The sequence below is a fragment of the Heptranchias perlo genome, chromosome 1 (assembly GCF_035084215.1).
Source record: "Heptranchias perlo isolate sHepPer1 chromosome 1, sHepPer1.hap1, whole genome shotgun sequence".
NCBI classification, from domain to species: Eukaryota; Metazoa; Chordata; class Chondrichthyes; order Hexanchiformes; family Hexanchidae; genus Heptranchias; species Heptranchias perlo.
The window spans coordinates 196,286,896-196,302,162 of record NC_090325.1 but is presented as its reverse complement, the minus strand read 5'-3'; the positions used below and the strand labels follow the sequence as shown (position 1 = coordinate 196,302,162).

At 46.2% G+C, this 15,267-nt stretch overlaps 1 protein-coding gene across 4 annotated transcripts in view; it reads right to left on the bottom strand.

Annotated features, from left to right (window-relative positions):
• LOC137331133 (B-cell scaffold protein with ankyrin repeats-like) overlaps positions 1 to 15,267 on the bottom strand; it is a 230,899-nt gene that overhangs the window by 212,211 nt on the left and 3,421 nt on the right. For all 4 annotated transcript variants that reach the window (XM_067994740.1, XM_067994748.1, XM_067994756.1 and 1 more), the window contains exon 2: positions 8,490 to 8,891. In XM_067994740.1, coding sequence (XP_067850841.1) covers positions 8,490 to 8,891 — 402 coding nt within the window. The remainder of the gene's footprint in view (positions 1 to 8,489; positions 8,892 to 15,267) is intronic.

Genomic DNA, 15,267 nt, shown 5'->3' with positions numbered 1-15,267 from the left:
GATGTGGTGTATTTGGATTTTCAGAAGGCTTTTGATAAGGTACCACACAAGAGGTTAGTGTGCAAAATTAAAGCACATGGGATTGGGGGGAATATACTGGCATGGATTGAGAATTGGTTGACAGACAGGAAACAGAGAGTAGCAATAAATGGGTCTTTTTCCGGGTGGCAGGCAGTGACTAGTGGGGTACCGCAGGGATCAGTGCTTGGGCCCCAGCTATTCACAATATATATCAATGATTTGGATCAGGGAACTAAATGTAACATTTCCAAGTTTGCAGATGACACAAAGCTGGGGTGGAATGTGAGCTGTGAGGAGGATGCAAAGAGGCTCCTATGTGATTTAGACAAGTTGGGTGAGTGGGCAAGAACATGGCAGATGCAGTATAACGTGGATAAATGTGAGGTTATCCACTTTGGTTGTAAAAACAGAAAGACAGATTATTATCTGAATGGTGATAGATTGGGAAAAGGGGAGGTGCAACGAGACCTGGGTGTCCTTGTACACCAGTCGCTGAAAGCGAGCATTCAGGTGCAGCAAGCAGTTAGGAAGGCGAATGGTATGTTGGCCTTCATTGCAAGAGGATTTGAGTACAGGAGCAGGGATGCCTTATTACAGTTATACAGGGCCTTGGTGAGACCACATCTGGAGTATTGCCTGCAGTTTTGGTCTCCTTATCTGAGGAAGGATGTCCTTGCCATGAAGGGAGTGCAACGAATGTTTACCAGACTGATTCCTGGATGGCAGGACTGACATATGAGCAGAGATTGGGTCGACTAGGCCTATATTCACTGGAGTTTGGAAGAATGAGAGGTGATCTCATCGAAACATATAAAATTCTAACAGGACTAGACAGACTGGACGCAGGGAGGATGTTCCCGATGGCTGGGGAGTCCAGAACCAGGGGTCACAGTCTCAGGATACGGGGTATGCCATTTAGAACTGAGATGAGGAGAAATTTCTTCACTCAGAGGGTGGTGAACCTGTGGAATTCTCTACCACAGAAGGCAGTGGAGGCCAAGTCATTAGATGTGTTCAAGAAGGAGATAGATATATTTCTTAATGCTAAAGGGATCAAGTGACATGGGGAAAAAGCGAGAACAGAGTTAGACGATCAGCCATGATCATTTTGAATGGAGGAGCAGGCCCGAAGGGCCGAATGGCCTACTCTTGCTCCTATTTTCTATGTTTCTATGTTTTGCGCAGGTCCACAAGGGTGTTTGACAGACGGTCATGTTTTTCATTGATATTTGTTTGTTGTTATATTCACATTAAATGTTATCATTCTCACCACTACTGCCCAAGTCTTGCCCATTTTTGACTGCCTTTTGTGATAGTGCCCTTGCATGAGGTTCACCATGAATGGCGACACTTGATGCCACCCGTTGGGTCACCCTACAGTGGGTGTATGTGTAGTCGGACTGTTTTGTGGAGGCAGGTGTGGGGGAGGGGGCTGGCGTTGGCGCTGCTCTATCCAGGTGGTCAGGGGACTGGTCTCTTCACACTGCTTGATGTTCGGAGAACCGTTCACATATCAGTGAGCCGCTGTTCTGCCCATGGGTTGATCCTCTACCTGCTCCTCCTCCGCCTCCTCCTCCGCCTTCCCCTCCTCCTCCTCAATGTGGATGGCAGATGTGGATGGGGCCTCCTCAAGCAGCACCCTTCTCTGTTGTGCCATGTTGTGCCGGGCACAACACACGACTATAATGCGTCCCGCTCTGTCTGGTGCATCTTGAAGCGCTCCCCCAGAACGATCAAGGCACCTGAATCACATCTTGAGCAGCCCTATAGCACGCTCAATTGTAGACCTGGTGGCGATGTGGCTGTCGTTATATCGACGCTGTTGCTCGGTGATAGGGTTCCTCGGAGGTGTCATGAGCCACACGTGCAGGGGGTATCCCTTATCCCCGAGGAGCCAGCCCTTAAGGGTGTTCAGTGCGTGGAAGAGGGGCGGGATGTTGGATTCGATCAGAATGAAGGAATCGTGGCAGCTGCCAGGGAATCTGACGCACACGTGAAGGAATCTCTTGCTGTGTCACAAACAAGCTGAGTGTTGATGGAGTGATACCCCTTCCTGTTGATGAACAATCCTGGCTCGTGTGGAGATGCTCGTATTGCTATATGGGTGCAATCGATTACACCCTGCACCCGTGGGAAGCCGGCCACAGCCTTGAGTGTATTCAATGACTCAGCCTCCACAGCTTTTTGGGGTAAAGAATTCCAAAGACCCTCTGGGAGAAGAAATTCCTCCTCATTTCCGTCTTAAACGGGTGACCCCTTATTCTGAGACTATGCCCCCTAGTTTTAGATTCCCCCATGAGGGGTAACATCCTCTCAGCATCTACCCTATCGAGTCCCCTCAGAATCTTGTATGTTTCAATAAGATCTCCTCTCATTCTTCTAAACTCCAATGAGTAGAGACCCAACCTGTTCAATCTTTCCTCATAAGACAATCCTTCCATACCCGGAATCAACCTAGTGAACCTTCTCTGAACTGCCTCCAATGCAAGTATGTCCTTCCTCAAATAAGGGCACCAGAACTGTCCGCAGTACTCCAGGTGTGGTCTCACCAGCACCCTGTACAGTTTTAGCATGACTTCCCTGCTTTTATACTCCATCCCCCTAGAAATAAAGGCCAATATTCCGTTTGCCTTCCGGATTACCTGCTGCACCTGTATGTTGACTTTTTGTGTTTCATGTACGAGGACATCCAGATCCCTCTGTACCGCAGCATTTTGTAGAATTTCTCCATTCAAATAATATTTTGCTTTTTTATTTTTCCTTCAAAGTGGATGACTTTACATTTTCCCACATTATAGTCCATCTGCCAAATTTTTGCCCATTCGCTTAACCTGTCAATATCCCTTTGCAGACACTTTGTGTCCTCATCGCAACTTGCTTTTCCACCTATCTTTGTATCATCAGCAAATTTGGCCACCAGACACTCTGTTTCTTCATCCAAGTCGTTGATATATATTGTAAATAGTTGAGGCCCCAGCACTGATCCCTGCGGCACCCCACTAGTTACAGATTGCCATTTTGAAAATGACCCTTTTATCCCGACTCTTTGTTTTCTGTTAGTTAGCCAATCCTCTATCCATGCCAGTATATTACCCCCAACACCATGAGCTCTTATCTTGTGCAGTAATCTTTTATGTGGCACCTTATCGAATGCCTTTTGGGAAATCCAAATATACTGCATCCATTGGTTCCCCTTTATCCACCCTGCCCGTTACTCCTGTGGCAACCCCGGAATTTGATGGGTTGCAGCCGGCTTCCGAACCCGCTCGGGATTTTCCCGATTTTCGCAGACCCCCCGCCCCCAATGCACCTGCAATTGCATTTTAAAATTGGCCCTTTATTATCCAAACAGTATGTGATCTTATTCTTCGAAGAAGAGCAGGTGTCCTGGGCCAATATTTATCACTCAACCAACATCAATAAAAAAGAGATTCCCTGATCATTTATTTAATTGCTGTTAGTGGGATCCTGCTGTGCGCAAATTGGTTGCTGCATTTGCATTACTTACAACAGTGACTACATTTCAAAAGTATTTCATTGGCTGTAAAGCGCTTTGGGACATTCTGAGGTTGTGAAAAGTGCAATAGGAATGCAAGACTTTACTGCAAGAGGATTTCCCACTGAGGGCAAACCCAGTAAAGGCTCAATAAAAAATAAAAGCTCTAATTCCATTATAGATATCAAGAAAATTGCTTAATTTCTGAATCATGAAATTGAGAGGATCACAAGTCAAGTGATTTGCTCCAAAACCAATTAATGACCAGGTTCCAGATTGTTATAATTGAAATGTCACATCATCTCCTGATTCACTGCCATTTTCTTGAGCTTTGACATGATCAGAAATAAGGATTCCACCCTGTAGTTATATCTTTGTTGTAGCTTTGACATGTGAAATGTTTGCACCTAGAATCATCGAATGGCTACAGCACAGAAGGCGGCCATTCGGCCCATCGAGCCCGTGTCGGCTCTGTGTAAGAGCAATCCAATTAGTCCCATTCCCCCGCTCTTTCCCCGTAGCCCTGAAATTATTTTCCCTTCAAGTATTATTCCAATTCCTTTTTGAAAGCCATGATTGAATCTGCTTCCACCACCCTTTCAGGCAACGCATTCCAGTTCATAACTACGTGCTGCGTAAAAAAGTTTTTCCTCATGATGCCTTTGGTTCTTTTGCCAATCACCGTAAATCTGTGTCCTCTGGTTCTCGATCCTTCCACCAATGGGAACAGTTTCTCTTTATTTACTTTATCTAAACCCTTCGTGATTTTGAACACTTCAATCAAATCTCCTCTCAACCTTCTCTGCTCTAAGGAGAACAACCCCAGCTTCTCCAGTCTATCCACATAACTGAAGTCCCTCATCCCTGGAACCATTCTAGTAAATCTCTTCTGCACCCTCTCTAAGGCCTTCACATCCTTCCTAAAGTGCGGTGCCCAGAACTGGACACAATACTCCAGTTGTGGCCGAACCAGTGTTTTATAAAGGTTCAACAATAGCTTCCATTCTTTGGAATTTTTTACCTCTATTTATAAAGCCCAGCATCCCTTATGCTTTTTTAACCGCTTTCTCAACCTGTCCTGCCACCTTCAGCGATTTGTGCACATACACCCCCAGATCTCTCAGTTCCTGCACCCCCTTTAGAATTGTACCATTTAGTTTAAATTGCCTCTCCTCGTTCTTCCTACCAAAATGTATCACTTCTCACTTCTCTGCGTTAAATTTCATCTGCCACGTGTCCGCCCATTCCACCAGCCTGTCTATATCCTCTTGAAGTCTATCACTATCCTCCTCACTGTTCACTACACTTCCAAGTTTTGTGTCATCTGCAAATTTTGAAATTGTGCCCTGTACTCCCAAGTCCAAGTCATTAATACATATCACGAAATCCTTTGCTCAACAATGGCACAGTACAAATGGAGAGACACAACTGAAACTTATGATTCAGGACATAGAGGGGCTCAATTTCCACAGGATGTCCCAATCATCCGCTATGGAAATCCTGAGAAAATGGCATAAATAATGTTTACTCTGTTTTACCAGGGTTTACACATCTCCCACAGGGCTGAAAGGGTTAAATTATTAGCACAGGTTGCATAGACTAGGCTTGCATTCCTCGAGTTAAGAAGATTAAGGGGTGATCTAATCGAGGTGTTTGTGATGATTAAAGGATTTGATAGGGTAGATAGAGAGAAACCATTTCCTCTGGTGGGGAGGGTCCAGAACAAGGAGGCATAACCTTAAAATTAGAGCTAGGCCGTTCAGGGGTGATGTCAGGAAGCACTTCCTCACACAAAGGGGAGTGGAAATCTGGAACTCTCTCCCCCAAAAAGCTGTTGAGGCTGGGGGTCAATTGAAAATTTCAAAACTGAGATTGATCGATTTTTGTTGGGTGAGGGTATTAAGGGTTATGGAACCAAGGCGGGTAGATGGAGTTAAGATACAGATCAGCCATGATCTAATTGAATGGGGAACAGGCTCGAGAGGCTGAATGGCCTCCTCCTGTTCCTAAGTTCCTCTACTGCTGATGTTATGTTTGACGATTGCCCCTCCTCCCTATCCCGCTCCCCACCAAGGAAATTCACCCCCTGATTTTGTACAGGAGGAACTTTGAGAATCAGAGACTCAGCAGTGTCAAGGATAGTAGCTCTTCCAGAATTAAAGTTTTGATAGAAATGATTAACTTTTTTGTGCCTGATTTTGACCCAGTTTATCATGTCGCTGCATATTAATGAAACTTTTGGAGCCTGACCTTGGATTTCAGGTGACTTTTCACAAAATAAGATGTTCAGTGACCTTGTTTAGTCATTAAAAGTGTGACGTCAAAATAAAGACTTCTTTATTACTGGCAGATCTCCCATAGGAACCATTCAGCCCCTCGAGCCAGTTCCACCAATACTCATACTGAATCAGAGGTTACGCTGTTATAAGGCAAATGCTAGATTGTGGGAGGTGTGTGTAGGACAAATTTTACTATCCTTCCCCCCTCCCCCTCCCCTCCCACTCCCCTCTGCACACAACAAAAGGGTTTATATTGCAATCCCCCCAGTCACGCTATTGTTTAACTAGATATTAATTAGTAAAGGTGCGCTCCTGACCATAAGGGACACAAGATCTGCTTATGGGAATGTGCAGTGATGCAACACACAAGACAACAACAATTTGCATTTTTATAGCATCTTTAACGTAGTAAAACCTCCCAAGACGTTTCACAGGAGCGTAATCAGACAAAATTTGACACCGAGCCAAAGAAAGAAACATTAGGCCAGGTGAGCAAAAGCTTGGTCAAAGAGGTAGGTTTTAAGGAGCGTCTTAGAGAGGACATAGAATTAAAGAGGCAGAGGTTTAGGGAAAGATTTCTAGAGCTTAGGGCCTAGGCAGCTGAAGGCACGGCCGCCAATGGTGGGCCGAAAGAAATCGGAGATGCACAAGAGGCCAGAATTGAAGGAGTGCAGAGATCTCGGAGGGTTGTAGGGCTGGAGGAGGTTACAGAGATAGTGAGGGTCGAGGCCATGGAGGGATTGAAATGAGAATTTTAAGTTCAAAGCATTGCTGGATCTCGTGTGTAAATAGTGGCCTAAGTGGAGCACATAGGGAAAAATTAGGCCGGAAGGAATGTAATGGAGGCCATCTGATTTTTCATCGAATAATTTAAATGGACCACACGTGGAGTATTGTGCACAGTTCTGGTCTCCATATTAAAGAAAGGATGTAGAAGCATTGGAGAAGGTGCAAAAAAGATTCACAAGGATGATACCAGAACTGAGAGGATCGCCTTATCAGAAAAGGCTGAACAGGCTGGGGCTCTTTTCTCTAGAAAAGAGAAGGCTGAGGGGTGACCTGATAGAGGTCTTCAAGATAATGAAAGGGTTTGATAGGGTAGATGTGGAGAAAATGTTTGCACTTTTGGAGGAGACCAAAACTAGAGGTCATAAATATAAAATAGTCGCTAATAATTCCAGGAGAATTCAGGAGAAACTTCTTTACCCAGAGAGTGGTGAGAATGTGGAACTCGCTCCCACAAGGAGTAGTTGAGGCGAATAGCATAGATGCATTTAAGAGGAAGCTAAATAAACACATGAGGGAGAAAGGAGTAGAAGGATATGCTGATATGATGTGGAGATGCCGGTGATGGACTGGGGTTGACAATTGTAAACAATTTTACAACACCAAGTTATAGTCCAGCAATTTTATTTTAAATTCACAAGCTTTCGGAGATTTTCTGCCTGAGGAAGGAGAAAATCTCCGAAAGCTTGTGAATTTAAAATAAAATTGCTGGACTATAACTTGGTGTTGTAAAATTGTTTACGATATGCTGATAGGGTGAGATGATGTAGGGTGGAAGGAGGCTCGAGTGGAGCATAAACACCAGCACAGACCAGTTGGGCCGAATGGCCTGTTTCTGTGCTGTAGACTTGATATAACTTGATGTGTAAGGATGGTAAATCTGGGCAACTCTTTTGCACATGAACAATCCTCACTGACCGATTTTCCTATACTCGTTTCACCGAGGTGATTATTTCTGATCAGATTCAACAGAAGAAAATCTATTCCTGACCCTTCTGATTGGGGAATTAGTGATGAGGGGTCATCACTTAAAACGGTCACTAAAGGAATGAGGACTGAGGTTGGGAGAAATGACTTGATGCAGAGAATTGTTACAGCATGAACTGGTTTGCCACAGGGAGTATTCGAGGTGGGGAGCGTCGCATCTTTTAAGGGAAAGGTGGATGAAACTGTTTCCCCTGGCTGGAGAGTCTAGAACGAGGGGTCATAGTCTCAGGATAAGGGGTCGGACATTTAAGACTGAGATGAGGAAAAATTTCTTCACTCAGAGGGTTGTGAATCTTTGGAATTCTCTACCCCAGAGGGCTGTGGATGCTCAGTCGTTGAGTTTATTCAAGGCTGAGATCGATAGATTTTTGGACACTAAAGCAATCAAGGGATATAGGGATAGGGCAGGAAAGTGGAGTTGAGGTAGAAGATCAGCCATGATCTGATTGAATGGCGGAGCAGGCTCGAGGGGCCGAATGGCCGACTCCTGCTCCTATTTCTTATGTTCTTATTTGAAGTGGAGGAAGATTCAGGGATTTGGGGGAGAGCGGACAGTGGGATTAGTTTTGAAATGCTCTTGTGAAGATGTGATGGGCCAAATAGTCTCCTTCTGTGCTGTAAACTTCTGCGGTTTTACGGTATTTCTGCAACTGTACTTAATGATACTGAGAGGTTCTGATTAAATAAATATGTCTACAGTCAGGACTTTTTTTCAGAACCTTCCTCCGGACTTGAATAATGGTACAGTCCTTCCACAATTTCCACTGCTAATATTAACGTTTTCTTTTCCTCGCTGGTATTCTTTAAAGTTTTGAGATCAGCATCGATAAAAAGAAATACAACTGGTGTTGACCATTTAGGATACATCGCAAAAATATAAAGATTAAACAATTCCAAAGTGCGACGTTTCATGACTTCACCTGACTTGACGATGCTGATGACAACGGACAGGTACTCCTGAGGGTCCTGTTCACTTGAGATCTCCCATCCCCCTCTTGCCACCGGTACCAGCTTGTAGAGTTCATCTGAGTTTGGCACGCCGCACAGCAGGATCACCACTTCATCAGGAGGCTGCAGAATCTTGCTGAGGTGGATTCTCTTTGGGGTTGTCAGCGTGGTCAGGAAACCAACAGTCAGTATGAGTAACTTACATCTGTAGGAGGCCAGGTTCGGAGCAGCAGTCTTCAGGTCCATGGAACATGCAACTCTGTAGCAGCAGATACTTTGCGGGTTTAATTGTTCTAAGAAAATCTGTTTCAAGTACGTGCTCCACTCTTCTGCCTCCTCTTCGAACAGGATTACCAAGTCTGTGCTCGGGATTTCTTTAATAAAGAAGTAAATGCAGTTATTTATGTTGGTAAGTTATACTGGATCACAATCAACTATTTATTCCTGTAAATACCGTAGTTTGTGGTCCTGCGAGTGATAGCTGTGGTTCAGTGGGTAGCATTCTCGCTTCTGAGTCAGAAGGTCGTGGGTTCAAGTCCCAGTCCAAAGACTCAAGCATTAAGGCTGACACTCCAGTGCAGTACTGAGGGAGTCCTGCATTGTCGGAGGTGCCGTCTTTCGGATGGGACGTTAAGCCGAGGCCCCGTCTGCCCTCTCAGGTGGACGTAAAAGATCCCATGGCACTATTTCGAAGAAGAGCAGGGAGTTCTTCCCGGTGTCCTGGTGCCAATATTTATCCTTCAACCAACATCACTAAAACAGATTTTCTGGTCATTATCTCATTGCTGTTTGTGGGATCTTGCTGTGCCCAAATTGGCTGCCACATTACAACAGTGACTACACTTCAAAAAGTACTCAAGTGAGGTTGTGTGAGGCATTATATAAACATAGAAACATAGAAAATAGGAGCAAGAGTAGGCCATTCGGCCCTTCGGGCCTGCTCCGCCATTCAAAATGATCATGGCTGATCGTCTAACTCAGTACCCTGTTCTCGCTTTTTCCCCATATCCTTTGATCCCTTTAGCATTAAGAAATATATCTATCTCCTTCTTGAATACATCTAATGACTTGGCCTCCACTGCCTTCTGTGGTAGAGAATTCCACAGGTTCACCACCCTCTGAGTGAAGAAACTTCTCCTCGTCTCGGTTCTAAATGGCATACCCTGTATCCTGAGACTGTGACCCCTGGTTCTGGACTCCCCAGCCATCGGGAACATCCTCCCTGCATCTAGTCAGTCTAGTCCTGTTAGAATTTTATATGTTTCGATGAGATCACCTCTCATTCTTCTAAACTCTAGTGAATATAGGCCTAGTCGACCCAATCTCTCCTCATACGTCAGTCCTGCCGTCCCAGAAATCAGTCTGATAAACCTTCGTTGCATTCCCTCCATGGCAAGGACATCCTTCCTCAGATAAGGAGACCAAAACTGCAGGCAATACTCCAGATGTGGCCTCACCAAGGCCCTGTATAACTGCAGTAAGACATCCCTGCTCCTGTACTCAAATCCTCTTGCAATGAAGGCCAACATACCATTCGCCTTCCTAACTGCTTGCTGCACCTGAATGCTCGCTTTCAGCGACTGGTGTACAAGGACACCCAGGTCTCGTTGCACCTCCCCTTTTCCCAATCTATCACCATTCAGATAATAATCTGTCTTTCCGTTTCTACAATCAAGTCTTTCTTTCTTTTCCCGGATTGCACAATTCTGAAAGATGAAATTCTCCATCAACAATCATTAGACTTTAGAATTTGCGAATATCATTCAGCATTTTTGATGTTCACCCACAGAGACCCGCCCAAGGTCACAGCCGGGGCCCTGAACCAATTGTAGATTTGGGCATCATTTGAATCTTACCGGCAGTGTGTGGAGCACCAATCGGGCAATGCAGAATCGGATGACGGAAAATCGGCTAGCTTCCGCGGGGATCAGTAGGCTGATAGGGCCTGTTGGGGTGGGGGAGGAGGCGGGAATTTTTTGTGGGCCAGGAGGGGCATGAACTTCAAAAATACAAAAACCTACGCTTTGCTGAGCAGCCTCCGCCTGGTTAGACACATGCTCTACCCATTTGTACATTAAAATTGCAATCAGGATTCCACAGCTAATGTATAACACTGATTTTCAAAAAGTCAGACAAAATGGAAAGGAGGTGGGGGGGGGGGAGGGGGGGATGAGGGGGGGTGGGGGTAGCCCTGATAATAAAGAATGACATAAGGACAGCGGTGAGAAAGGATCTTGGCTCGGAAGATCAGGAAGTAGAATCAGTATGTGTGGATGTAAGAATTAACAAGGGGCAGAAAACACTGGTGGGAGTAGTCGATTGGCCCTCTGTTAGACAGAGTATTAATCAAGAAATAACAGGAGCTAATGCAATAATGGTGGGGGGATTTAATCTTCATATAGACTGGAAAAATCAAATAGGCAAAAGTAGTTTGGAGGACAAGTTCATGGAATGCGTTCGAGACAGTTTCCTAGAACATTACATCGTGAAACCAACCAGGGAACAGGCTATTTTAGAGCTTGTCTTGTGTAATGAGACAGGGTTAATTAGTAATCTCATAGTAAGGGATCCTCTGGGGAAGAGTGATCATAATATGATAGAATTTCACACTGAGTTCGAGAGTGACGTATTAAGTCAGAAACTAGAGTCTTAAACTTAAATAAAGCCAATTATATAGGTATGAGCGGCGAGTTGGCGAAGGTAGAAATTAGATTAAAAGATATGACAGTAGATAAGTAATGGCGAACATTTAAAGAAATATTTTATAATTCTCAACAAACATGCATTCCATTGAGAAATAAAAACTCCAGGGGAAAAGTGATCCATCCGTGGCTAACTAAAGAAGTTAAGGATAGTATTAGATTAAAAGAAGAGGTTTATAGTGTTGCCAAGAAGAGTAGTAAGCCTGAGGATTGGGAGAGTTTTAGAAAAGGATGACCAAAAAATTGATAAAGAGGGAGAAAATAGAATATGAGAGTAAACTAGCAAGAAATATAAAAACAGATTGTAAAAAGGAAGAGATTAGCGAAAGTGGGTCCCTTACAGGCTGAGACAGGAGAAATTATAGTCGGAGAAACTAATGGGACTAAAAGCCAATAAATCCCCTGGACCTGATGGGCCACATCTGAGGGTTCTAAAAGAGGTGGCTGCAGAGATAGTGGATGCATTGGTTATGATCTTCCAGAATTCCCTAGATTCTAGAATGGTCCCAGCGGATTGGAAGGTAGCAAATGTAACCCCGCTATTCAAGAAGGGAGGGAGAGAGAAAACAGGGAACTACAGGCCGGTTAGCCTGACATCAGTCGTCGGGAAAATGCTGGAATCCATTATTAAGGAAGTGGTAACAGGGCATTTAGAAAATCATAATATGATTAGGCAGAGTCAACATGGTTTAATGAAAGGGAAATCGTGTTAGAATTTTTTCGAATTTTTTGAGGATGTAACTACCAGGGTGGATAAAGGGGAACCAGTGGATGTCGTATATTTGGATTTTCAAAAGGCATTCGATAAGGTGTCAAACAAAAGGTTGTTACACAAGATAAGGGCTCGTGGGGTTGGGGGTAATATATTAACATGAATAGAGGATTGGTTAATGGACAGAAAACAGAGAGTAGGGGTAAACGGGTCATTCTCAGGTTGGCAGGCTGTAACTAGTGGGGTGCCGCAAGGATCAGTGCTTGGGCCTCAGCTATTTACAATCTATATTAATGACTTAGATGAAGGGACCGAGTGTAATGTATCCAAGTTTGCTGGCGATACAAAGCTAGGTGGGAAAGTAAGCTGTGAGGAGGACAGAAAGAGCTCAATTTTAAAACCAAGCCGGGAAGGGGGCGGGGGGTTAATTTGAGGACGGGAAATCCATTAGTGCGGGTTTCCCGGACGTCTTCCAATGATTGTGACATAAGGATGTCTTTTATTTTTTTTGTCGGTTTCCCGTCCGACCGACTGGCTGATTGACAGGCTGGTCTCAGCCGGGCGGGAGACCAGACAGGGAGAGGACTTCGGCAGGTAAGTCTTTGTTTGTATGAATGGGGGGGTCCCGGGGGCAAGCGGCATGGTTGGGCATAATGGCCACAGAGGTCGCGAGTCATGGGAATGGGATCGGGGGTCATCACGGGGGTCCGCAATCGTTGAGGGGGAGGATCAGGGTCGGAGGTTCAGGGTCGGGGATCGGGGTTGGGTCGGGGTTGAAGGATCAGGGTTGGGGGATCGGGGTCGGGGGATCGGGGTCGGGGTCGCGGTCGGGGTCAGGGATCGGGGTCGGGGGATCGGGGTCGGGGGATCGGGGTCGGGGGTCGGGGTCGGGGGATCGGGGTCGGGGGATCGGGGTCGGGGTCGTGGTTGGAGGATGGGAGTCGGGTACAGCGGATCGGGTTCAGGGTTGGGGGACTGGGGTCGAGGTCGCGGTCGGAGGGTCAGGGTCAAGGTCATGGGATCAGGGTCGGGGGATCGGGGTCGGGGTCGTGGGTCTGCGATCGGGGGTCTGCGATCGCGGGGTGGGGGCAGTGTTTGTGCAGGTCGGATTGTTGGGCCTGGGGGATGGACTCCTGCTCCTCCGGGCCCACAAGCTGTGCCTTTCTCGGCACTGACCTACAGTCTCGGGCCTTCTCACCTCCTTTCATGAGGAGGCCCAGGAATCCCGACCCCCCGGGGTTGAAATCGGGGATTAGTTAAAAATGGAGACCTGAAGTTTCCTGAAAGGTTTTAAGGCCCGACCCGCCTCCTGGGAGCGGGTTGGCCGCTCGCCCCTCGTCCCGTCCCCGGGGAAACCAGAAATGGGCGGGTTGGAGACGGGTCTGAAATGGTGGAATTTTCAATGTCTCCCCAGCCCCCAACCCACCCAGTTTTTACTTTTAAAATCAAGCCCAAAGAGTCTGCAAAGGGAAAGAGACAGGTTGGGTGAGTGGGTAAGGAGGTGGCAGATGGAGCATAATGTGGGGAAATGTGAGGTTATTCACTTTGGTAGGAAGAATAGAAAAACAGAATATTTTTTAAATGGTGAGAAACTATTAAATGTTGGTGTTCAAAGGGATTTGGGTGTCCTTGTACAAGAAACACAGAAGGTTAACATGGCAAATAGTATATTGGCCTTTATTGCACCTTATCTAAGGAAGGATTTATCTGCAGGGTCCGTCAAGCACGGGGTAACAGCGCATCACACTATCCGCGTCCAAAAACAGCCCCTATAGGCCCATTCCACTCATTCTCTCCTCATAGGACAATCCTCTCATCCCAGGAATCAATCCAGTGAACCTTCATTGTACCGCCTCTAAGGCAAGAATATCCTTCCTTAGATAAGGGAGCTGGTACCTGTTATTTGCTGAAAATATCAGTCTACTGTCTGCACGGAGTCTGAACAGAGATCAGACATCGCACACGTAAAACACAGATACAGGTCCCATCCCTATATTTACACACTGATGAGTTATGTTAAAACATTGAATAAAGGTTGCACACTACTAAATCCCACATCCTCCAATCTGCACACCAGACCTCACCAATCTGCCGATCTGAGTTGGTACCAGGCCTGCGAGAGTGCGTGCACCAAGGTTCTCTGCTGATGCACTAGAGACCTTGGTGCAAGAGGTGGACAGAAGAAGGTGGACAGGGGGCAAGAAGCCCTCCAGACATGCGCTCAAAAGGCAGTGGGAGGCAGCAGGGGACGAAGTCAATGCCAGGCTCACAGCATCATGAAGATGGATGCAGTGCAGGAAGAAGCTCAATGCTTTGACATGAGTGGTCAAGGTGAGTGAGGTCAACTGTCAAGTGGCGTCTCCCACCAACTACACCACACACTCCACCCCCATCACCCACATACCAATAAACTCTTTCCATCAGTACTCAACTCTTCCAACCAGATGCTTCCTCTCGCCCTTACACATTACCACTGTTTCAAGCCGCCCACCCACAACTCACAGGCCACAAACACTGGCAGCTATTCAACCATGACAGGCACATCACCCAGACACACGTCCCGTTTTCTTGCAGGAGAAGGTGGTGCATATCAAGAGGCAGCAAGTGGCCGTGGCATTTAGCCCCTCGAGCCTGTTCCACCATTCAATGAGATCATGGTGGACCTGTGACCTAACTCCATATACCCACCTTAGCCCCATATCCCTTAATACCCTTGGTTCACAGAAATCTATCAATCTCAGATTTAACATTCACAAGAGAGCTAGCATCAACTGCTGTCTGCAGAACAGCGTTCCAAACATCTCCCACCCTTTGCATGTGGAAGCATTTCCTAACTTCACTCCTGCACACCCTGGCTCTAAATCTTAGACTATGTCCCCGCGTCCTAGTATTGGAGTCTAGGAGACCTCCAAAAACAGTTACGAATGTCTCGGCAGCCAGAAGCAATAATCCAGCCACTAGCCTGTAAATCCTGCATGTTCCCTTTAAATAGCGCTGGTGGGGGGTCCTCCAGGCACTCTAAGACACGTTCAGATGGTCGGGGTTAAGACTGTGCATTGAGTTGAGCGTTAAGTCCCAAAATGGTGTCTATCATTTTAAATCAGCGTTGCACACTGATTGAAGCCATTTTCTCCTGACTTTACTTGATTCCAGCGTTCGTTATCTGCGCCTGCGTTAACTCCTATACCAAGATGGCGTCTGGCACACATCACGCAAGAAACGTGCGTGCGCATCCAAGACGCCATCTTGGATGTCGGAGAGGTCGAGTAGCGCCGAAACAACGGGCGTTACACGGCCCGAATTAGTGCCCGTTCTCTCTGGAGTTTAGAAGAATGA